Source organism: Oryza glaberrima, chromosome 10 (genome assembly GCF_000147395.1).
Source record: "Oryza glaberrima chromosome 10, OglaRS2, whole genome shotgun sequence".
In the NCBI taxonomy this organism is placed as follows: Eukaryota; Viridiplantae; Streptophyta; class Magnoliopsida; order Poales; family Poaceae; genus Oryza; species Oryza glaberrima.
In genome coordinates, this window is record NC_068335.1 from 7265374 (window position 1) to 7289273 (window position 23900).

Below are 23900 nucleotides of genomic sequence, written 5' to 3' on the forward strand. Positions count from 1 at the left end.
TCGTCGAGATGCATGAGTCGACGACGGAGTCCAAGCACAGATGCATCTACTGATCTGATCGATCTGTCAATCGAGCAGTCTGATGCGCACATCATGCATGATGCATGTACACACGGTTGTTTGTTAGGAGTATGCATCTAACACGGCTATTTAAATTGTGGGTCATACTAAAGCGCACCCAGCGAACTAGTATAAAGTATTAAGCCTACATCGACGCCAGATCGAGTTGGCCGTGCGGGCGCACCAGATGGACATCGACGGCGCGGGCACTAAGGCAGCAGCAGCGGGATGGAAGGCGCCGGCGTCGATGGTGCTGGTGCAGCTGTTCATCACGGGGATGATCATGCTTTCCAAGGTGTCCATCGGCGGCGGCATGTTCATCTTCGCGCTGCTCGCGTATCGCAGCCTCTTCGGCGCCGTCTTCATCCTCCCCTTTGCCCTCATCTTTGAGAGGTTTCTTGTTTCCTACTCTTATTCGCATGCAGGCCCTTAAAGTTTGCAGATGAGAAGAACATTATTGGACTAAACTAGTGATGGGGGGTTAATTTAGGGCTAATCTATGGCATTTAGATGGCCATAGTAGTTTTTAACGTAAATTGAAAGTATTTTAGTTTTTGTGCCAACAAAACCAGCGTTTTTCTAGTCTAGTTGAAATTGTGAACCAATGGATGCAATGGATAACGCCATGTATAAACTTGTGGCTCGAATGATGGATAAACATGGGTATCGCCAGCAAGTATCATTAGCAGTGTGTAGGATATGCATGCACTGTAAAAAACAGGTGCCGTGATGAAAATGTAGATTCTATTTTTGCTAAATTTTGTTTTGTGTAGAGGGAAGTGGAGGGACATGGATTGGTGCGCATTCGGATGGATCTTCTTCAATGCCTTTATCGGGTACGCATGTTCTCAATCTGAAGCTTCAAATTACTGTCAAGTTTCCATTATTTATACATCCTCCGAATAAACATGTACTAGGTTTTAACAAAATATACTATATCATATACTAGTATTTTGGAGAACCTCAATGACCAACGAACGATCGAGCAGCCTGAGTTTAACAAAAATACCCATGATTTATTACTCATGCATGCATTTATCAATATACGCTGTAGGCATACGTGCATATACGTACGTAATCCAGGGCTACTATTAGGGATTTTAGAGGTAAACATCACATAAATATAAGTGCTTCCTATACTATGTGTGTCCTTTTAAAAGACCCCTGAAACTATACTCCCCGTTCAATAATATCTATTATTTTGGACAATGACATGGTTCTCGAAACATAGTTTGTTTGGGATTTTCTATTGTAGTATACAATAAATAAAGGGTTAATTTGATCCATGCCACTGCAAATATGGCAAATCAAAAATATGCTACTACTATTCACATTATCTGGTGGATGCCACTCCGTCACTCTTTCCATCTTCCCCGTCAATCTTTCCGTCTTCCCCCTCCGCTCCCCCTCCTCCTCCTCCTCCTCCGCCGCCCCGGATGACGCTGCTGACCCTGACGCCACCGACACCGCCGCCGCCGTGCTCGCCGACCACGACCTATGCCTCATCGCCGAGCTCCGCATCGAGCGAGCGGACTCACGGCCGCCGCCGCACGCCACGGTAGTTTGCAGTTTTGCACATAGAAATTCTCTATCAGGAGATCGTGGACTAATTGCAAACGAAAGCAACACGCAACAGCAACATTCAAATGCATGGATCAAATCACAAAGTCACGACATGCGGAAGCAGTGCACTGCTTGTCATCATCGCAGTATCGTCGTCCTTGGCTGTAGCCTCTGCAGCGCGAGCGCTCGGGTCCAGGAGCGCACGCCGAGCAGCGCAGTGGTGAGCTCCATGCCGGGAGGAAGGAAGAAGCTGAGGAGGAAGAAGATGAAAACGAGGAGCGCAACAACTACGTACCGCCACCGTTCGCTGCCTCCCCTCTGCCCGCTGCTGCTTCATCTCCCTCCCTCCACATGTGGCGGACGCCGTTCTCCCCATCCACGCGCCGCCGCAGATCCCTCCACCCGGTCGGCCGCAACTCGCTCCCTTCCATGCGCTGCCGCCGCATCTCCTTCCCTCCAAGCGCGGCGTCCACCGTTCCCTCCCTCCGCATGCCGCCGCTCCCCGCCGTGCCCCGTCCGCCGCAGCATGGCCCGGCGTCGGCGTCCTCCATCGTGGCGCCGTTCCCCGACCTGATGCGGTATGTGCGGAGTTGCAGCCAGCGTGGCGCCGGCGCAGATCCAGGACTTCGTGGCGCAGCGGCTCGTCGGGGTCTTGCCGGTGATGCCGTGCCCGTCGTCGACGACGACCATGACGTCCGGACGTCGTCACCAAGTGTCCTCACGTCGTCACGGAGAGTGGATGGGGAGAACGGAAATAGTGACGGAGTGGCATGGCTCCAATTTTACAGTGGCACCCATTAGATAACGTGAATAGTAGTGGTATATTTTTTATTTGTCATATTTGCAGTGGTATGAATCAAATTAACCCATAAATAAATATTTGATTTTGTTAAAATATTTTCAAGACTAATCTATATATTATTGTATTGCCTTCAAAATAAATATTTCAAATGTTATTGATACTCAAAATTCTATACCTCAAAAATACCAAAATAACACTCAAAAAAAATATCTATCGGTACTTTTGAACTCAGAATTTGGAAACTACACTACTAGACTGAATTTTGGTGACTGCCCCACACCTCTTGTTATGGCCATGCTGAACAGTCACGAAAAAAACTCTCACCACAGGTATGTCACAGCATCACAAAATTTAGTTGTTCCGTGACTGGATGGATTATGCAGTCACAAAAGTTTACATGATCATGTAGTTAGGTTTAAAAGTATTATTTATAATATTGATGACTGTTATTTTTCAAAGCTGTCACCATTGATTCCGTAATTGATTTAATTGGGACTGGCTGAAAAGAAAAGAAAACACTAGAGAGAAAGATTATTAGTTTATTTAGAAGAGTTCAACTCTGTTTCTCTTTCCTCCTCTTCATTCCTCTCGTTCCCCTCTTCTGCTCTCTATCCTTACCCTAGAGAGGATTCGATCTCCCCTTGCAGCCATGCTTGTCACCGGTCGTGCCAATCGTTGAGCTGCCGCGTGTTCTCCTCACCCGCGTGCTATTAGATAAAAATAAATTGATTGGCCAAATATGTACGACAAACCAAAGTAACTGTATCAACCGCTGAATTGAAAAATCAAGATTATAACCAAATACCAAGTGAAACTATGGAATTGTCTTGTTCCATACTAAAACCAAAACCAGAGTTTGTTATAGCATTAAAGAAGGTTTTTTTTTAGGGAACGACGGCAGAAGGACTGCCGGAATATATTAGACGAAATAAAAGTTATTTATAGACAAGAAAACAACAAAAACACAAAAAACAAAAAGAGTATCAAGGAGGTTGGAAAGCCAAGAGTCTTTGATCAAAGTCTTGAAGAATTAGGGTGGCCACCCTATCAACCGTTGTGGGATTTTTTTTGGAAGATACGCCTATTCCGTTCCAACCAAATGTTCCATCAGGAGGTTATCAGACAACCTAAAATTCTTTAATTTTAGTTGCAAGGGCTTCGGTTGAATGGCTGAGAGAGCACTCCACCAATTTTTTAAATCCAAATTGTTTGGTAGGTGGTTTTGACCTAATCCCTTCCAAGCGTAGATTTTGTTCCACACCTCAGAAGACAAAGAACATTCTTTGAACAAATGTGAGGTGTCTTCAAAAGCCTCCCTACGGAGAGAGCAAATCCAATCGCACAGCCAATGGCGCTGCAGGAGGTTTTGCGCGGTTAAAGTTTTTTTGGTGCAGAACGAGCCAACCAAAGAAACGGTGCTTCGGTTCAGTAGGAGTTGACCAGATTCTTTCGAAGTCAGTGGTGGGGAAGGTGCCTTGAAATTGCAACAAGTATGCGCTTTTAGAACTGTAAACTCCATTAGAAGAGAATCTCCAAAGAATATCATCAGGGCGACTTGGGGAGAGCTGTACATTCTGGATGAGAGCTCCTAATGAGATTAAATCATGAATCTCCTCAATTGTAGTGATTTGCAGAAAACCAAAGATCCAGTTGTTGTTAGCGAGTTCATGTTGCACAGAATTCTTCTTTCTTTTTGCTAAGCTGAAAAGTCTTGGGGCAAGATGTTTTGGACACTGATTTGAGAGCCAGTTGTCCTCCCAAAACTGAGCCTTTTTTCCATCTCCTAATAAAATCTCTGAAGCAGCTTGAAACAGGCTTGGACACTGATTTGAGAGCCAGTTGTCCTCCCAAAACTGAGCCTTTTTTCCATCTCCTAATAAAATCTCTGAAGCAGCTTGAAACAGGCTTTTGTCGACTTGGTCACATGGTAAATCAGAACCCACCCAAGGTTTGTTCTCCTCCTTCCAACTGAACCAAAGCCAGCGAAGCCAAATAGCTCTTGAGAATTTGTTAAGGTCTAAAATTCTGAGACCTCCGATCTTTTTTGGCATGCACACCGTGGACCAGTTAACAAGGCTGCTACCAGGATTCACCTTGTCAGGATCTTCCCCCTTCCAAAGGAAGGATCTGCGAAAACGGTCGATGCACTTGATAACCCATTTAGGAGTTTGGATCCCTGTCATATGGTAAATGGGGAGGGCAGTGAGCACTGATTTTACAAGAGTTTCATGACCAGCAGAAGTGAAAAATTTTCCTTTCCATCCTGGCAAGCGAGCCCCAATTTTGTCAATCAAAGGAATAAAATCCACCTTCCTTAGTTTGCGCGTGTGCAGCGGCAAACCTAAATAGGAGCAAGGGAAAGATTTTATAGACCCCGGTAGATCTTGAGCTATATCTGGAACATTCACCCCATCACACGCAATTGGGAAAATTTCAGTTTTTGCAATGTTGGTGTGCTGGCCAGAAGCTCTTGCAAAAGAAAAAAGAATCTGGCACAGCATGTCGATATCCTGTTTTGTCGGTTTGACGAAAATAACGTCATCCGCATATAAAGAGCATCGAAACCGGCTTAGCCTGCCTGAAACTGGTGTAAGAAGGGAAAGATCTTCCACTTTGCAAATCAACCTTTGCAGTGGTTCCATGACAAGAATAAACAGGAGCAGTGAGAGGGGGTCCCCCTGTCTCAAACCCCTAAAGTGCTTTATTTCTTCACCCGGTGATCCATTAAGAAGAATCTTAGATGAGGAGGTGGCCAGCAAATTTGAAACCCAGTTGCACCATTTTGTTCCGTAACCCAACCGCTGTAGTACCTCCAACAGAAAAGGCCAGCTAACAGAGTCGAAAGCTTTTGAGATGTCGACCTTAACAAAGAGGCATTTCTTCTTTTGCCTCTGCAAAGATTTAACCAAGTTTTAAACAAACAGGAAGTTGTCATGAATGGCTCTTTTCCTCACAAAAGCACTTTGGTTATGAGAGACTAATTCATTCAGCCTGGGAGCTAGCCTGTTTGCAAGAGTTTTAGTGATGATCTTTACAAAACTGTGCATTAAACTTATAGGTCTATAATGGTCAGCACTAGATGCATCTCCTTTTTTAGGCAGAAGGGTGATGAGCGCCGAATTCAAATCTTGAAAGTTAGAAGTGTTTAAATTCCAGAACCAAACAACTGCAGCTAGAAGATCTCCCTTTATTATATCCCATGCCAGCTTGAAAAAACTACCAGTAAAACCATCCGGTCCCGGCGCTTTTTCAGGCGGCAAAGAGCTGATGGTAGCCTTAAGTTCTTCTTCTGATATATCTGCCTCTAGCTCAGACAGATCGAAAGAAGGAAAGTTGATATTTTCCGAAATGAGGTCCAAATCTCTTGGCTGGTTAAGACCAAATCTGGCTGAGAAGAAACGGTGGAGTTCTGCATGTTTGTCTGCACTGGAAGTGGCAATCCCATCAGGAGTGGTGAGAGATTGGATGTAATTTTTCCGACGTCTATAGTTTGCTTTGAGGTGGAAAAATTTTGATTTTACATCGCCCACCTTTAACCAGGATAATCTTGATCTTTGTATGATACGAATTTTATTTAGGACGGCAAGGCCCAAAACTTTTTAACCTTCAACTCAGCTAGAAGAGATCTCTCTTCATCTGTAAGCAATCTTGATTCTTGTGCCACCTCTAGTTGGAAAGTCACTTCATTTGCAATTGCAAACTGAAGTCTGATGTCTCTCACTTGTGATTTGCTCCATCTTTTTAGATCCCTAGCCAGCCGGCACAATTTCAGACGCAAAATAGAGAGGGTTTGACGCAAGCAAATGTCTTTCCCAAGAATATTTGACCACATTCGAGAAACCCGGTATTTCCAACCAGTAAGATTCAAAACGGAAGGAAACTGATCGTTGCGGTGGATCACAGCCAGTAGAAACAAAGGGGCATGATCAGAGCTAGAAGAAGAAAGTGGGAATAATCTTGCAGCGGAAAACAGGAGGTCCCAGTCAGTGGTACAGAAAGCACAATCGATCTTTGTTTGAGTAGGATTTGGTCCTGTGTTTGCCCAAGTGAAACATCTTTCGAGCAGAGGGAGTTCTTTTAACTCTAATCTGTCAAGAAGCCCTTTGAAACGTTGCATAAGACCTCTGTTTAGTCTGTCATTGTTTTTATCAGAGGCTTTGTAGATAAGATTAAAGTCGTCTACCAGAAACCAGGTTGAGAGCATTGCTGGCTTGAGCGACGAGATTTCATTCAGGAAAGAGATTTTTTCATATTCGAGCTGAGGTCCATACACCACTGTGATAGACCACTGTAGTCCTTCAGCAAGCATAGTGATTTTGGCTGATAAAGAATAGGAACCCACGAGGACATCTGAAAGAGTGAAGAAATTTTCATCACAGGCCGGGATTATTCCCCCCTAGTGCCATCAGCAGGGAGGAAAGCAAAATTGTTTGCAAATCTCGGTCCAATTGCATGAGAGATGACAGCAGAATCGACAAACTGTAGCTTGGATTCTTGGAGACAGACAATTGTCGAGCCAGCTTCAAAGACACGAGATCTGACACAATCTTTTTTAGCATGGCTGTTAAGCCTTCTTACATTCCAATTGAAGAGTTTAACATCTAGTTGCGACATTTAGAGCTTAGTAGGCAACTAAAAAAGACTAAGCAGGAGGGAGGGACAGTTTTACAGCATACTGAAACACATCCTCTCCAAGAGGAAGAAACATAGAGCTGCCTAAACTGGATACATAGACAACAAAACACACTTGACAGTAGCAGTGACAACATCACATTGATGGAGCAGCTGGAAACCGACGGCTGGGCTTGTGCAGGCATGGTTCACAGAAGAGGCGCCCGAGAGACTGGTGGTGTCGCCGACCTCAGGCCGGAGCCACCACAGCTGAAGCCTTATTTCCAGACTTCAAGTTGATGGCCTTACAGCCACCCTTGTCAACGAGGGTCCTAATAGTCTTCAAAGATGCAGGGGAGAACGGCTTCTTGAAGTGCTGCAGGTAAAGTTTCTTGACGTTTGCATCAAAAGCAGCATTATTACCAAGAAAACCAAAACGCTTTGAAAGAATTTCTTGGGCAAAAATTTCAAGCCGAGAGCCCAAGTTGCGTTTGCGTGCCAGAGGAGCACTATGCCGCTGAACAGAAGGGAGATTCACCTTGTTCTTGCATGGACGACGCGGGGCAGGAACCGGGGCTGCAAGCAAGGGTTGGGGCAGAGGCGTGGTGACAGAAGCTAGAAACTCTGTCGCTCCTCCCCCGTCTTGCTGCTGCCCTGACGGGACAAACTTCGGAGAGACAGCCCGAGGCTTGAGAGTGTCCGGCGAGTACATCGACTCGTGCATCTTCACTTCGTGCAACATTGGGTCGAGGTGCGTCTCAAGCAAGTCCAAGACAAAACTCTGGACCTGCAAAGAAACCAACGGGTCAGGCTGCAAAGGCTGAACTGAGCGACAAATATGTTGAGACATTGCTCCTGAGTCGGGACTTTTGCTCCTGGAACAAAATAGAGATTTGCAAGGACTGGCGCAGAACTGAGCAGCAGAAGAAAGAGCTTGAGAAAAGGAGAACTTAGAAGGTGATCTCACCTCGCCAGGTTCACGCGAGCGGTGACTGCGACTGCGATGCACAATCTGCTCACGCGAACGCTGATGACCCCGAGTATCTTGATTGAACTGCTGTCTGTCTTGCCTGACTGGTTCTCTGCTGCGGCTGGACAGACAGTCTTTGAACCGGCCCACCAGAGAACGGCTACGGTGACGACCACGTGAATGGCGATCCTGATCATCATCATCTTCAGGGTTACGAAGAGGCTCAGGTGCTGCACGACAAGCCAGAGCCGCCGTGCTTGGACGATCAAAGATGTCTTGCACTCCATAACGCCAGGGGACGGTGATAGACTGGCCAATGCGAAGGTCTTTTACAATGTCAACATGGATGATGACAAAGTAAAGCCAACCCGGCTTCTCATCGGTTGGTGGAGGTTTGCGGTTGGGATGAAGATCAGGGAGAGGGATGTCAGTTGCAAGGCCTTCTTCATCAGGATCCGCTAGGGTGAGCCACGAAGCCTTGTGGATGAAAGACAGGTCCGAAGTCCACACCCATAGGTCGTAGGTGCGATTGTAGTTGCATCGGCGCGAGTATTCTTCCACAAAGTGAATAGAACACTGCCGGACAATCAACTTGCCCACAATCTCCTCCGTTCTCCCGTGCATAGGGATCCCTTCCAAACACAGGCGAACGCGATAACGGAACTTCACGTGCTGCCCATGCCTTTCAGCCGTCCAGGGGCTGAACTGATAGATACGGCCAGAAGCCGTCTCGAGCCTCTGCTGCCTGAGAAAGGTTTCACGGAGAGCCGGAGAAGAGAGGGTGACAAAGAAATCTTCAGGGTGAAATATGGTGACTTGGATGTCTCTGCGGTGGATGTTGAAGGCGATGCGAACATCATCAGCAAAGGTAGCTGGGTCTACACTGTGGCCCCTTTCACCCACAGACCAGGCCACAACGGAGCAGGTGGAAAAACGATGGCGAAGGCGCTCAGCTTCGCCGGTGGTAGAGATCACCACAGAGTCGGCGTCAGGACGGAACGCTAAACCGTCCATTGCTCCCCCGGCAGAGGCAACAGCTGAGCGCATGGACTGATCAAAGGATGTTTGTGGGAGGGGGACAACAGGATTCTTCTCAGGAACAGCTGGTGCTTGTGGAGGAGTGGGGAGCAACGGGGGTAGCGCGGATTTATAACCACGCCGCTTAGGGCATCTTGAAGCTATGTGACCCAAACCCAGGCAAAACCAACAATGCAAAGGCTCGCGGCAGGTGGCGACTTGATGACTGGAGCGCAAACAACGGTAGCATCTCCCAGCCATGCGTTGAATGAACCGAGCTTTCCTCTGCAGAGCAACTTGGTTGTTGGCCTGAATTGAAGACGGAACCTTTGCACCCTTCCAGCGTTTACTCCTCACAATCTGCCAGCTCTGGTCAGGGGTTGCAGGAATCACAGCACCAGGAGCAGGGGGTTGCTTCGGATGCTGGATGATCCGTCCACTCTTGAGGATACGGCAATCTTGGCGTTGGGAAGGAACAACCTCAGCAAAAGTCAGCCTTGCACTTACTGCTCCTCGAGCTGCGACCAACGAAGGGGCTGCAGCTGGAGTAATGGTTGGGGGAGGATCCGCGGCAACAACTTCAGAGTAAAGGCGTAGAGGAGGGGGATCCATTGATGAACAGATCTGAAAGGACTCGTCCAGATTTTTTGCAGGGAAATCTGAAGAAATTGAAAGCGACTTGATGGGGGAGGCATCCTGGCGCTGCGGGGAGCGCGCTGGTGGCAGGGAAGAAGAGCGAAACTTGCGAACAGCCAGATCTGAGCCGAAAATTTCGCCGTCTTTTTGGATCTGAGAGGAGCGGATTTGAAATTTTGTGACGGGGGGAGTGGAAATTTCTGGGGGAAACGCTTCTAGCATAGGGAGGGCTAAAAGGAGGGACGGGCTTGCTGAGATACGGGAGGATTGGGGTTGCTCGCCGGCTACGAGCACCGGCGAGGATGGGTTTTGCCTACGGCGGGGGTGTGTGTCGGGGCTTAGAGACAGAGGGTGACGATAGCGATTGTTTTGCTAGTAGTACAACTTGTATTTCGCTTTGCTTGCACATACAAAAAGAATACGTAACGAGAGGCTGTCAGTCTATATCTCTCTCTTTCTTAATTATATTATAGTTTAATATATAATTTGTTTTTCATTTATTTTAATATTTTGTAGTATGCATGTCTCCTCTCGTTATGAGTATATTATAATATTTCGCATGCATGAAAACGAACAAAAGCACTGCATGATAAATAACAGAAACTTAGCACATTGCGGCCCAAACGAAAAAGAGAGACTTTGATGAGCTTGGAATTCCGATATAGTGCCAGTGACCTCTTGGTTTCATTTCAGTTGTGTCCTTTCTAAAGTCTTTGATGGACACGATACTTCCCTCCGTTTCCATCAATCCCCTCTGTACGCATTCGGCCTCTTGCACATCTTATCACATTCTTCCAGAACAATTGTTTAAAATGATAAGCATACATTTTAATTCAAAGAAGGTTGAAGATATTCTTGATTCTATATATATATATATATGCGCCGATATTTCTTTCAAAATAGGTTTGGCAAAGCATAGAACTAAATACACATTTTTAATAAAATTAAAATGTTCAAACTTACAGCTCTTCACTTAGGTTTCTGTGTAGTATGTATCTGTATGAATAATAAGTCAACTTAATTAAGATTTTACAGAAGCACTTAATTTGTTAGGAGGATTGCTTCAGCGGCAAAAATGAAGCTACTAGATCCAACCTTGCTTTTTGTTGGAAGATATCTTTTGCACAAACTTCGTTGAGATCTTCACCAGAAATTATGAACTCGTGATATGTTCAGTTGATTACCATATAAAAGTAATTAACTTAATTCTATAGGGATATAATCTGGGACCCGGATCCATTGTCTTTAGGCGCTGAAGGCAGAGATGCTGTCTGGCACTACAAAAGAAAACAGTGATTTGTATTTATTCACTGTAGCAACAGCGTAGAGGGGGAAACTGAACTGTACCATGCTATACCGTTTATTTTGTACATCGGTCTTGCTGGTTCACTACTCCAAAGTCATGGTACTAATACACCTCTGATTTCATCATGCGAAGTTAGAGGATAGAGGATAATAATCCTACAAATGGTTGTGAAAGGTCAGCATATGTAAAAAATATATATTTGTTTGTTCACTGTTCAGAGACGCTGCGACAAAGAATCTTCGCTCTAATAAGATACAATTTTTTACTCATGGCAAAGCCAATTTGGTGAAAGACTTTTACATATATAGGAGAGCCAATTTGACAGTACGTGATCAATAATCAATTTACTGCTGACCAGTTCTAATTAATTATCTGAGACATGGTTTTCATCTTTCTTCTCACATATCAAACTATACAGGTATGCAGTTCCAATGAGCCTTTACTTCTATGGGCTCAAGGACACCACTGCATCCTACGCCGTCATCTTCATAAACATCATTCCCCTGTTCACCTTCATTCTCTCACTCATGTTCAGGTAACACTAGTACATATCCTTTTATCTGTGACGACCTCTAATATGCATAGAAATAGCGGGCCATCACAAGTAAGTCATCTCAATCGGGCCAAAAAGTGCCCGATTAAGATATGGTCGCACAGACATATTAGATGGGTATAAAACTTAAGCCCGTCACAGATGACACCTATCAATGACGGGCCATAGTTTAGGCCCGATTGAGATAACATTCCATATCTCAAACGGGCCTAAAGTTACGCCCCGTCACAAATGACTATCTTCTGTGACGGGCACCAACTTTAGGCCCGATTGAGATAACATTCCATATCTCAAACAGGTCTCAAGTTGGGGCCCGTAACAGATGACCATCATCCGTGACGTACACCAACTTGAGGCCCGTTTGAGATAACATCTAGGCCCGTCACAGATGACTCATCAGTGACGGGCTATATACTAATGCCCGATTGAGATGACTTAATCTCTATCGGTCATTAACTAAAGCCCGTCACCAATGAGTATTTTTCCATTTTTAATGTGAAATGTTTATATTTGTAAGTTAAACTATAGCAAAATAATTAAGTGCAGTATAATAATTTATTTTTAAGTCAAAATAATTTTACGGGTAGTAAATGATTTCAACTGAAAAAGTCATCAACAACAAAGTTGTATAACTCATCAAGATCTATAACTTTTATTTTGGTCATTTTTCTATATAACATTTTTTGAACCGTTTGAATTTGAATTTGAAAATGTGACAACTTCAAATAAAATTTTCAAATACTAAATGATTTCAATTGAAAAAGTCATCAACAACAAAGTTGAATAACTCATCAAGATCTAAAACTTTTATTTTTGTTATTTCTTCATCCAACAAAATGTTAGTAACATTATTCACAAATTTTTTCATAAACCAGATAAGAGATATGTCAATTTTGTGAACAATGTTACTATCACTTTATCGTATGAAGAAATGACCAAAATAAAAGTTTTAGATCTTGATGAGTTATTCAACTTTGTTGTTGATGACTTTTTTTTTGTTGATATCATTTAGTATTTGAAAATGTTGTTTGAAGTTGTCATATTTTCAAATTCAAATTCAAATGGTTCAAAAAATGTTATATAGAAAAATGACCAACATAAAAGTTATAGATCTTGATGAGTTATACAAATTTGTTGTTGATGACTTTTTCAATTGAAGTCGTTCACTGATATAAAATTCTATTTGAATTTTTCAAACTTTGAATTTCAAATTTCAAATTGTTTAAACAGAGTCATATGGAGAAATGACCAAAATAAAAATTTTGCACCTCGATGAGTTCTACAACTTTAGTTTTGGTGACTTTTCCATTTGAAATTATTTTATAACCCCAAATTTTGTTCGAAATTGTCAAATTTTGAAATTTCAAAATTTGAATTGTTCAAATGAATTTATTTGTACAAAGGACCGATACAATAGTTGTAGATCTCGATGAGTTATACAATGGGGGATGTGAATGAATGTATATGAATGGGGGATGTTGGGGTGTGACATCCTCACCTAGGGCTTAATAGGATTAATAGAATACTTATACCAACAAGTTACAACTACTTTTCCAGAAGCCGATCTTCAAAGAACTTTGACGTTAAACGTGCTAGGCCTGGAGCAATTTTGGGAGGCCTGGAGCAATTTTGGGATGAGTGACCGGTCGGGAAGTTCTTCCCGGGTGAGGACAAAAAAGACTGAAAGACTGGCCTGGGAGAGGCGGGACGGCATGGCATGGCATGCCAAAAAATAAAATTTATTTTTTTTGGATTATACTCATCTATGATGGGCATTAACTTAGGCCTGATTGAGATGAGTCATCTGTGACGGGCTATAGTTAATGCCCGTCACAGATGAGGGTCATCTGTGACGGGTGGTAGTTGTGGCCCGATTGAGATAGGTCATCTGTGACGGGCTATAGTTTGACTGGTCGTATGGGTCAAAGCTATCTGTGACGGGCTTTAATTAGGGCCCGATTGAGATAGATTCATCCGTGACGGTTGTTTGCCCGATTGAGATAACTCTTCACATCTGTGACTTCTAGCTTGTGACGGACGCCATGCCCGATTGAGATGGGGCTTACCGCCCGATTGAGATGATGGTATCCGCTCTAGTGTAAAGGTTCCATTCGCCTTCTTTGTTATGTACAATGTATTTCAGTACTAATAGGTTCCAACAATAATTGTTGATAGATTTTATTACTTGAGAAAGTATCTTTAGTTATCAAAATTTTAAACTAAAAGAAGTTTTGGTACCTTAGGTACAGGGTACCTAGTACTTGAGCTGAGATATTAAGTTTTACAATAGAAAACATGATATCAAGTTATCAACCAGTATGTACTCAACAATGGTAAAATTAGCCATAATTATTTCATGGAATGAAAGTGATGCACTTGATAGTACAGTGACAAGGAGTGTGTTATTTTAATCCTGAGGTTCCGTGTTCAATCTCCAACATGTTTACAATTTCTCTTAAGAAATGTTTGGAGGGACGTCTCTCCCTCCAAATTTCGTTTTTTATTTAATGGAATGAAAAAAGATGGCCATTTTTGGGTAAACTCGAATTGTGTTGCAAATATATGATCTCACTGAAACATATGGATATGTATCAACTTTTTTATTTCATGGAATGAAAAAAGATAGCCATTTATAGGTAAACTCGAATTGCGTTGCAAATATATGACCTCATTGAATCATATGGATATGTATCAACATATGACAGACTAGAGACATTCGAAATTGGAAGCATGGTTGGGGTACTGAAGATAGTGGGTGTTCTGCTCTCTGTCGGTGGCACAATGGTTGTCAGCTTATACAAAGGCAAGTCACTGCATCTCTGGAATTCCATCTTGCAGCACCAAAATGAACACACCACAAAAACTGCAACCAATCAGCTAAGAGGGACAATTTTATTGGTTGCCAGCAGCTTTGCCTATGCTTGCTGGTACCTTGTTCAGGTAAGCACAAGAGCAATTTTACCCTCTTTGAGGAGTAACCATGAATTATCATTTTTATATTGTAAATTTGGTATCTCTTGGTACCTAAATACTATGAGGTACCAAATTTACATTAAATTTTTGGTACCTCATGGTATCTCCTTAAGGATCATAAAATTGCTCTAATCACAAACATACCTTTTAATAGAAACATACATACCAGAATAATCTTATGCTGATATTTACATGTTGTAACTGTATTTGCAGTCAAAAGTTCTGAAAGTGTACCCATACAAATATTGGTCTTCCATGATAACATGCTTGGTTGGAGGATTTCAGGCAGCATTTGTCGGAATCATATTAAGGAGACATAAGAGTGCTTGGAAGCTAGGATGGGATCTCAACCTTGTTACCGTTGTGTACTCAGTATGTCTGCAAACCTTCCTAGTCCTTAAAATTAACTTAACTAGAAGCTACAATGAGAAAAGCGTTTCTGAAAAATTAAGATAAAATCATTTCTACAGAGAATATTTTGTTTCCTATTCTTGGGGTGTCCAGTGTAGCTTGAGTTGTAGTATTAATAATAGGCCTAGAGTTATAATATGATTTTGAAGGAATAATGAATTTTCAGGAAATGCAATAGGCCTAGTTGTTCTACGGATATTGACATCAAAACCACTTTGGTGTAGGGCGCACTTGCAACGGCTGGTAAATATAGCCTTAATTCATGGGCAGTGGCTAAGCGAGGTCCAGCCTATCCCCCGATGTTCAACCCACTATCAGTGGTCTTCACTGTTGTGCTAGACTCCGTATTTATGGGGGATGATGTGACAGTAGGAAGGTCAGTTGCAATCATTTGTACTATCTATGATGCATGTTGAGCATTACCAATAGAAAATGCATGTCAACCAATTATCTGTGGTCTTGCTTAGCCGAATTTACATGACACCCAATTCTACATAGCCTAAAAACACATTCCAAATTGGCATGCATATTTTTTACAGTAATGGATAATCATCTACGGCGAACAACCACCATTACACAAATGGGCAACAGTGAACTTTGGTATTGACCAGGCACTAACCAAGCGGCAGTGATACTCACGGAATATCATTGCCAAAAGAAAAGGCTCAAAAAATGATATATTTTACCTGATATATATTGGGTTTAGAACTCTTGATGTTTTATCTGATATGTAAGGCATTTGAATCTGAATATCTCTATCCACGCATGGCTTACGTAGCATCTTAGCTTTTTTGGCATCTAAATGTAGCGCCCGTTCCGTCGTGGCGCCTAACGGGAAAACTATCTCTTAAAAATCCTAATTGCGAAATCTGTTTCTTTGCTTGTTGTCTAGTGTCCGTGCCGTCTCAGATCTCAAATCCCCGATTTATCGTCAAGTTTAATCCCGAATCCAAATCCCTCCCAAATCAAATCCCTCCGCAAAAGTCTATTTTGCCTCCCTCGGGTTCGATGGGCCGAATCCCTCTCGGCCCATCTCCCCCTCCCTCCCTCCCCGGCTCTCTCTCTCTCTCTCTCTCCCTCTCCCCCGCTCTGCCCGTGCGCTGCGCACGCGTGCGCGTGAGCCGCGCCGAGCCGAGCGCCCCCGCCCCCGCTGCCGCCTCCCGCCGCCGACGCCGCCCAAATCGCCGCGCCGCCCGTTGCTTCCCGCGCACGCGCGCGCCGTGGTGGCCGACCGCCTAGTCGCCGCCGCCGTCAGCCTCTGCCGCGCCTGCCCGCGCCTGCAGCCCGTATCGCCGCTCCGTTCCAAACCGCCCCCGCCGTCATCGCCGTCGTCATCGGCTCGGCCCCGCCACTCCCTGCGCGTGCCTCCAAGGGACGGAGACAGAGCCCTCCGCCCCCTCTGCCGCGTCGCCCCCCCTCTCCCTCCTCCTTTTCCCCGAAATGGCAAGGTGGCAAGCCCCTTTTCCCCCCTTCTTTTTCCCTTTCCCCAACCACCGCCGGCGTCACCACCTCTGCGCTGCTTGACCGCTCGCGCCACCCGCCCCATCTCCTTGACCGCCCCAAGGTCGGTTTCCAAACCGACATCACCGCCCTATAAACCCAAGCGCCTCCCTTCCCCTTTCCCCTCCCAATCTTCCCCGTTTCTCGCCCGCGCCATTGCTGTCTCTCTCACCGACCGCCGCTGTCGCGTGTGCCGGAGGAGCCGGTGCGCGCTAGGACGCGGAAGGGGACTCCGGACGCTCGTCTTCTTCCTCTTCCCCGGCCCGAGTCCGGAGAGATCACTCCAGTGCCGTCGGCCTCACGTCACAGCGCCCCACCTCGTCGCGGTAGTGTCGCCCTCCGTTCTCCCTCCCCGTGTGCGCGGTCCACCGCGAGCCGTGAGGCTGCGCGTGGGCCCGCCGCACCGCGTCCCCCGCAAACCGCACGCATGCGCCGCGCCTCCCTCCCCAAACCCTAGCACGACCAGCGTGCACCACGCTCACGGTGAGCCGAGTCACTGGCAAGCGGGTCCCACCCGAGACCACGCTGGATGGACCCGGCCCACCGGCTCACTCCCTCTCTCCTCCCCGCCCGCGCGCGCCTTGGGCCGCCTCCTTGGGCCGGCCGGCCCATTAAGCTCGGCCGAGCCGCCCCTTTCTCTCGGGCCGCGCCCTAGCCGCCTGAGGGAAGTCTAATTTCCCTCCCTCCTTTTCTTTTCTTTTCTTTTTCAAAAAGGATTTAAATAAATCCTTTTCCTTTAGACCAAAAATCCAATAATCTTAGAAATCCAATATCTTCCCAACCGTAAGTCCGTTTGACTCCGGTCAACTTCCAAAATTCCTCAAATCTCGAGATCTATCTAATGGCACGCTTAGAGATCAATGTTAGGGCTTTATTTTCACCGTTTGTTGAGTTGTCCCGTTTCGCGTGTAGTTTCGGAGCCCGAAGACCCGCAGTGCGAGGATTTCGAGGATCAAGGTCAAGATCTCGAGCAAGGCAAGTCACCTTTGACCATGTTGCACCTATAATTTAAATCTAAGTATTCCGTTTTCGCAAATATTGCATAAATAGGATTATCATGAGTAATTCGGCCGCGGCTTGCGAGATAGCCTGCCGGCCCCCAATCCTAATGCTGCAATTACCCTCCTTGAATTATTGAACACTTAAACCGCCTTTGTCGACTGTTGTGCTTCGATGCGCGGGCTTTTAGGCACGCGCATCGGAACACCTCCCCTCAAATTCAAAATATCCAACGATGGGTAAAACTTGGGTTTTACAAAAGACTTGGAAAACCCGACACCTGGGTCGGTGCTTGCGAACTAAATGAATTTCCAAAATCGCGGACCGGGGAACGTACCGGGTGTACGGTTTCCCGCTCTTGCACTTAAGGACCGTTCCCTTGGAATTTCATCCGAACATAAGACAAGTACGACCACATGGGTGGAATGGGACACCTCTGGCTGAGTAACTAGCTAATCGGGGGAGCCTTGATGCCAAGAGACATGTGGATTTGCCGGGGTGGTGTCGGGGAGGACCCCTGGGCTTCCTGGCACAGTATGGTCTGGGACCTAATCTGGTGTTGGTCTGGGACCCCTCTCGTTGGCATATGGTGAACCTGTGTCGGCTTTCGAAATGCCTTGTCATGAAAGCCTTAAGGTCTCTAGTCGTGGCCGTTCTGCACGGGCTGGATGATCCGCGTTAGTAATGTCGTGTGGGTAAAGTGTACCCCCTCTGCAGAGGTTATTAAACTGTTCGAACAGCCGTGCCCACGGTCATGGGCGGATGTGAGGTGATTCCTATCGTAGTTTTGTTTGACTACTGCCTTGTGAAATTTTGCTGATGTGGTTTGGAATTGATGTTTGGAAAATCTGCGGCTGATGGGATCAGCCAGGCCCGGGCGGCCGTTTGAAAGCAGTTGGCCGGGTGCCAATCTTGATCAATTCAAAAGACTGATACATTGCACATACTCCGACCGGACGAGACGCACTGTCTCATCCGTGTCGTTTGAGAAGCACTCACTTAGTTGTTTCAGAAAAGAGTTCAAATAAAATCAATTGCAAAAACAACAGCCTTTCCTTGAAGCCTGCATTAAACACTTATTTCCCATGGCTTGCTGAGTACTTCCGTACTCACCCTTACTCTATATAAATAATCTCCCCCCAGAGTTGCTGAAGAAGATGAAGTGGATCCCGCTGACGAGGAGTTCTTCCAGGAGCAAGCCGGCTACGACGAGTTTTAGGGTTTCGGCCTAGTTCCCAAGTCGCGCCTATGATGTTTGGTCCAAGTCTTGGCTTCCGCTTTCCCTTTTGTAATGCAGTTGTGAGCTCGGGATCTGTCCGCAGCCCAACATGACTGTACTCCTACTCAATAATAAAGAGACCTATGTTGCTGTGATATTCTGTCTTCCTGTGATACCAGCACTGTTTCCTGGGACTGGTATCGATTAACAGGTTAATTTGGAGCGTCACGGGCAAGTTCCTCTCGGGACTAGTTCGGGGCGTGACACTACAGAAACACATGTTTTCTTTTAACTCTAATAGTTCGAAAATTCAAATGCCTATATTTGAGCCTCTATATAGTTTCAAACAAAAAATTAATTAGATGTATAGTAGATGTAAAGAAATTCTACAGTTTTGATATAAAAATTATCTCCAACCGAAAATAAAATTTTAAAAATGGTTTTTTTCATAGAAGATCTCAACACTTCTAACATTTATCTTGGCATGTAAAAGATCTAAAATGAAAAGATCATAAATTACAAAGTTATACTCCCTCCGTTTTAGGTTATAAGATGTTTTGATTTTGATCAAAGTCAAACAACTCTAAGTTTGACTAACTCTGTAGAAAAAATAGTAATATTTACAATACCAGTATAGTTTCATTAAATTTATAATTGAATAAAATTTTATAATATATTTGTCTTGGGTTAAAATATTACTTTTTTTCTAGAAAATTAGTCAAATTTAAAGTAGTTTGACTTTGATCAAAGTCAAAACGTTTTATAACCTGAAACGGAGGGAGTATATCTCAACAAATTCTAATATTTCTATCTAAAACTTGTCTTCATCCAACTTCTCTATTTTTAAAAAGAAAATCCATTATGACGCTTCTGTACTTAGTGGAGAGGATGGTTCAGTCATTGGGCAGGACGACCGTATGGCCTATTAATTAACAGAACTAGCGATGATATATTAGTGCTAGTTCATAACAAGACCCTAGTAGTATTACGGCCAGATATAAAGGAACACGCCGTGATGGGATTGTTACAAAGGTCATTTCTGTAGTACTGAACAACAAAAAGAAACAAGTGACCAAGCTGTGAGCAATACTTTAATATTCGACCATAACATATGATTTAGTTGCTTTCTTATTTTGAATGTGCAGTATCATAGGCACAGCAATGGTGATTGTTGGGCTCTATCTTTTTCTCTGGGCCAAAGCTTGAGAAGTATCGAGGCAGTAAGCATAGAGTGTAGATTCCACAAAAGTTCTTGAAGGTACAGAATACACTGGAGTTGTATATGTAGACAATGAGATGTATATTTATATAGCAGTAATTTAAATGCAAAAACAATATACTGGAGGACAAGTGCTTAATTACTTATACTGTTTGTTTGTTTGTTGTTGAAGAATGCTACTGCATTACATTATACACCATTAGAAGAAAATATTGTTGATCAGTCCTTTCATTATACCATTAGAACAAAATATCGTTGATCAGTCCCACTCGTATCACTCCTACAGAGATATTTGATGCATGTATGAGTTTGGAGAAAGCAGAAAGCATGTTGCCAATATATGGAAGATGATATAAGAATAGGCGATAATTCATTATTCATATTGGTTTTGTCTCAGTATAGTTCTACAGTTTTATACTCTTGTTATGTTATCGTCAACTTATCTTTAAAGCTTTAATTGTGAACCAGCTGTGTTCTATCAAATTGTCTCTCTCTATATATTTTTTTTCATAGTCAATTTGAGAGTCCGTAACAAAGCACGTTCTATCAAATTTTCTCTGTATATATATTTTTGCGTAGTCGATTTGAAGGTCCGTTACAAAGCAAAGGGAGTCGGAAACTTAGCTAGTAATTAACCTTTAGATTGTAAAACACCTCATTATTGATAGTTGTTTACTTATTTCAGAAGAACTGCCCAGGAAAAATATAAAATAAACTTGAGGAGAAAGAAAGGTCTTAATAAATTAATGTTGATCGGCCTTGGACAAATATGTAGCTCTCTTCAACGTGCTGAAAAACTCCACTCCACTCCCTCCATTTCAAGTTAATGGAAGTTACGGATTTGTCTTTGGTCAAATATTTTTATCTTTGATGATCAAATTTTATAAACTCATAATGTTTCGTAACATAAATTCACATAGGAAAATTTTGTATGGAAAATTTAAAACTTTTTGAATTCTAAATTTTTTGTGAACATGCTTGTGGGACACCTCGGATTAAATATTATGTAACTATTTGAAGCGATAGCGCGAAATATTTAGTTGGATGGGGTCTCAATAAAACTCAAATAAAACAGTAATCGTCCAACCTCATCGCTGCCCTATCAAGTCAAATAGCAAACATATTATGAAACCCAAAGAATCGAGTAGAGAGCATAAGAGATATTACTGGGACTCCATGTTCTAGCTAACGTCAGCCTGAGACATGCCTGTCAAACCACATGAAGGTGTTGACTAGATGTTTTACACATCTCAGGAGACTTGACAAATTGCTGGAGCTCTACAACATCTCAAATGCTCTAAACTCATACTCATGTGTAACTAGTTCCTAGAACAAGCACTAGTTTCACATTTTCATCTAAGCAATGATAAGCAGATATAGGGCATAAACACAAATTAGAACTCAAATTACCACCGGATGTAATTACCTAGGCTGACCGACCAAACATGTATATAATGATCTGCAAAAGCTTGTATACCCCTAACGAATCGAGCCCTAGAAGAATAAGTCGGAACCCGAATCACTCAACGTAAGTCAAATCTAATACCTGCAAAACAAGATCATATACTATGTCGTTCATGACCTCTAGTCGACTAGTTTTAAGAACTTTACAGAGTTTGTACAGCTTTACCAACATAATATGAATCGCTCTAGTTTATCCTGTACCTGTCGGTACTAGCACACTCTACACGTTGAATGTGGTTTAGAGGTCACCATGTAGCCTTTATATTAGCAAATGCCTAGCCTTGCACCATAACGGAAAGTGTGACCGTTAGGTGGTGGGCCTATGCCTTAAACCTAACATCGTGGCGGCAAACACAACTGTTTCCCCACGAGGCACTATACCGTTATATTGGACAAACTTAGACACCTAAACTACTATTAACAGCGAAATTCGGCAAGATAGACTCGGATTTGGAGTTGGCAAGATAGATTTGGCAAGATAGACTAGGGGACCTTAGAGAGATCTTCCTCACAAGTCCAAGAAGAACTTGCAAGAAGACACTCAAGTAGCTCAGCTGCAAAAACCATTCAGGTTATCAAATCATCAAAAGTTGTTTTCTGGAAGAACATAGGGGATATTTATACTAGGAACAACCCTCCTAGATAAGTATAAAAAGTCTTGGAAGTTTGAAGGATATAGGCTAGCCCAAAGGTCTCAACAAACGAATTCCCGAGAATACTCGCGCGTCGATTTGGCTTCTGAGCAGCCTTCAGTGAAAATGTCATTACTCCATATTGGGAAGTCCAAATGACATGCGGTCAGTTGCCTTGGAAAGATAACTTAATAAGCTTTCACACCATGTGCTTAATGCACTACAAAATATTGTAGATTGATACAGTTTTGCATGAGAAGTTGAAAGTCTTGGCAAACTGTTGGCCTTCAGAGCAGTATCCACTAATCTAGCCATAACTCTTGAGTGGGAAATCCAATGGACAAGCGGTTTGTTGGGTGTGAAACTAGACTCAATAAGTTTTTTGATAAAGTGCTCATTTACCTTCATAGCTTTTGAGAATCAAAAGTCATGATGATTTCTTGAATTGGTCCGTTTTGAAGCTGAACTGGTCCGTTTTTGCTGGTCCTTTTTCACTATCCGATTCAGCTTGCTCTTGTTGCATATTCCTAAGCACAACCAAAGTAGAACATTTAGGTAGTATAACATTCTCATCTATAGATGCATCAAATGTAACAAGGGGTGAGTTCACCTGTTGTTGTAGTTTCTTCGCACGACTTCGCATAAGTGGACCTTGATTTATATCTTTGTGACATGAGCTAGCGTGCACAGCTGGGATGTCCTCATCAGGCCTCGAGGATAATCGTCAATGACGTTTAAAGATATAGCTCATTTAAGTCAATTGTATCTATTAATTAGGATATTTATGTCGGTTTGAGTTAGAGATATGGTAAGAGTATGCCGAATGAACTTGTTTGTATTTTCTCTTAAGAAAAGCTTGAGCCATGTCCATAATGGACAAGTTTTGTACTCGGGGTATAAATATAAACCCCAGACCATTGTAATAAGAGAGAGAATCCAATCAATACAACTTTCAGTGCATTAACACCTTTTTCTTTTACTTTTTGACGAGTTCTTGCTTCAAGTCGGGGCATTAGCCGTGATCTCTTGGCAAGAAGTAACTTGTCTCGATGGCTTGTGCTATCAGTGCTATTATGTCGTTTTAGATGTATTAGCCCTTTTATCATGACCATTGTTATCTTATATCTTAGTTAATCTAGTCTTAGTATCGGTGGGGAGGTGGTATGGTGGCCACTACTCCGGATTTGGTGTAAGAGATATAAAGGGAAACAAATTTTTTACCAATCCAATATTTCTTTCCGAAACAAACCAAACCAATCTAATCTACTCTCCTCCTTCCATCCTACTCACACACAGCTCACCATCACGGATACAACCACGGGACATGATACAACCATATGACAGAAACTTAGACGCAACTCCAAAACTGACAAACAAAACTTCTGAAAACTACAAAAATCGAACCCTGGCGGTGAGATCAGTCTGTTTTCGTAGGTCCTGACAACAGCAAAGACACGGCGACAGCGACAACAATGGTGGTACTAGACGTGACCAGAACGCAAAACTCTATACGGAAGCAACGCTAAGACCAGCAACACAACTCGACGATGTAACGCAAAACTCAACATAGCAAAAACTTCATGGAACAATGCAGGGGCACAAATATGGCTAGGTAAAGGATGCAATTTTTTTTGTACAGCTATTTTCTGGTTATAGGTAGATAAAACTCACCGAGCAACGAAAGCTCTAATACCACTTGATAAACCCTGAGTCCCACTCGAGACACTCATGGCTATGATTGGCCCGATCTTTCCGTGAGTTGAAAATAACTACAATTTGGGAGAAATATTGACGACCCGACTACAACCGTATGAGATGTTGTTGTGTTGCGTCTTAGCGATTGATACACTTCTTCGTGGTTTGTTGATCTTAACGATGCAGATCAACCTTATTCCTGCAAGCAAATCGAAGAAACAAGCAAGAACAAGATAAAAGCAGTAGGAATTGAATACAAATGATAAGTTG

At 43.5% G+C, this 23900-nt stretch overlaps 1 protein-coding gene across 5 annotated transcripts; it reads left to right on the forward strand.

Moving 5' to 3' along the window:
• The first annotated feature begins 68 nt into the window (after positions 1–68).
• On the forward strand, positions 69–20061 carry LOC127785683 (WAT1-related protein At5g64700-like). Of its 5 annotated transcripts, none has more exons than XM_052313082.1 (8): positions 69–453; positions 834–896; positions 11384–11500; positions 14224–14458; positions 14777–14863; positions 15127–15278; positions 17315–17377; positions 18545–18775. In XM_052313082.1, the coding sequence occupies exons 1-8, from the start codon at positions 248–250 to the stop codon at positions 18618–18620; spliced, it is 999 nt and encodes a 332-aa protein (XP_052169042.1). In that variant the 5' UTR covers positions 69–247; the 3' UTR covers positions 18621–18775. The 5 variants fall into 5 exon arrangements, with proteins under 5 accessions (XP_052169042.1, XP_052169044.1, XP_052169040.1 ...); XM_052313080.1 differs by having other exon boundaries at positions 172–453; positions 14705–14863; XM_052313084.1 differs by lacking the exon at positions 11384–11500 and having other exon boundaries at positions 169–453; positions 14705–14863.
• The last annotated feature ends 3839 nt before the right edge of the window (positions 20062–23900 follow it).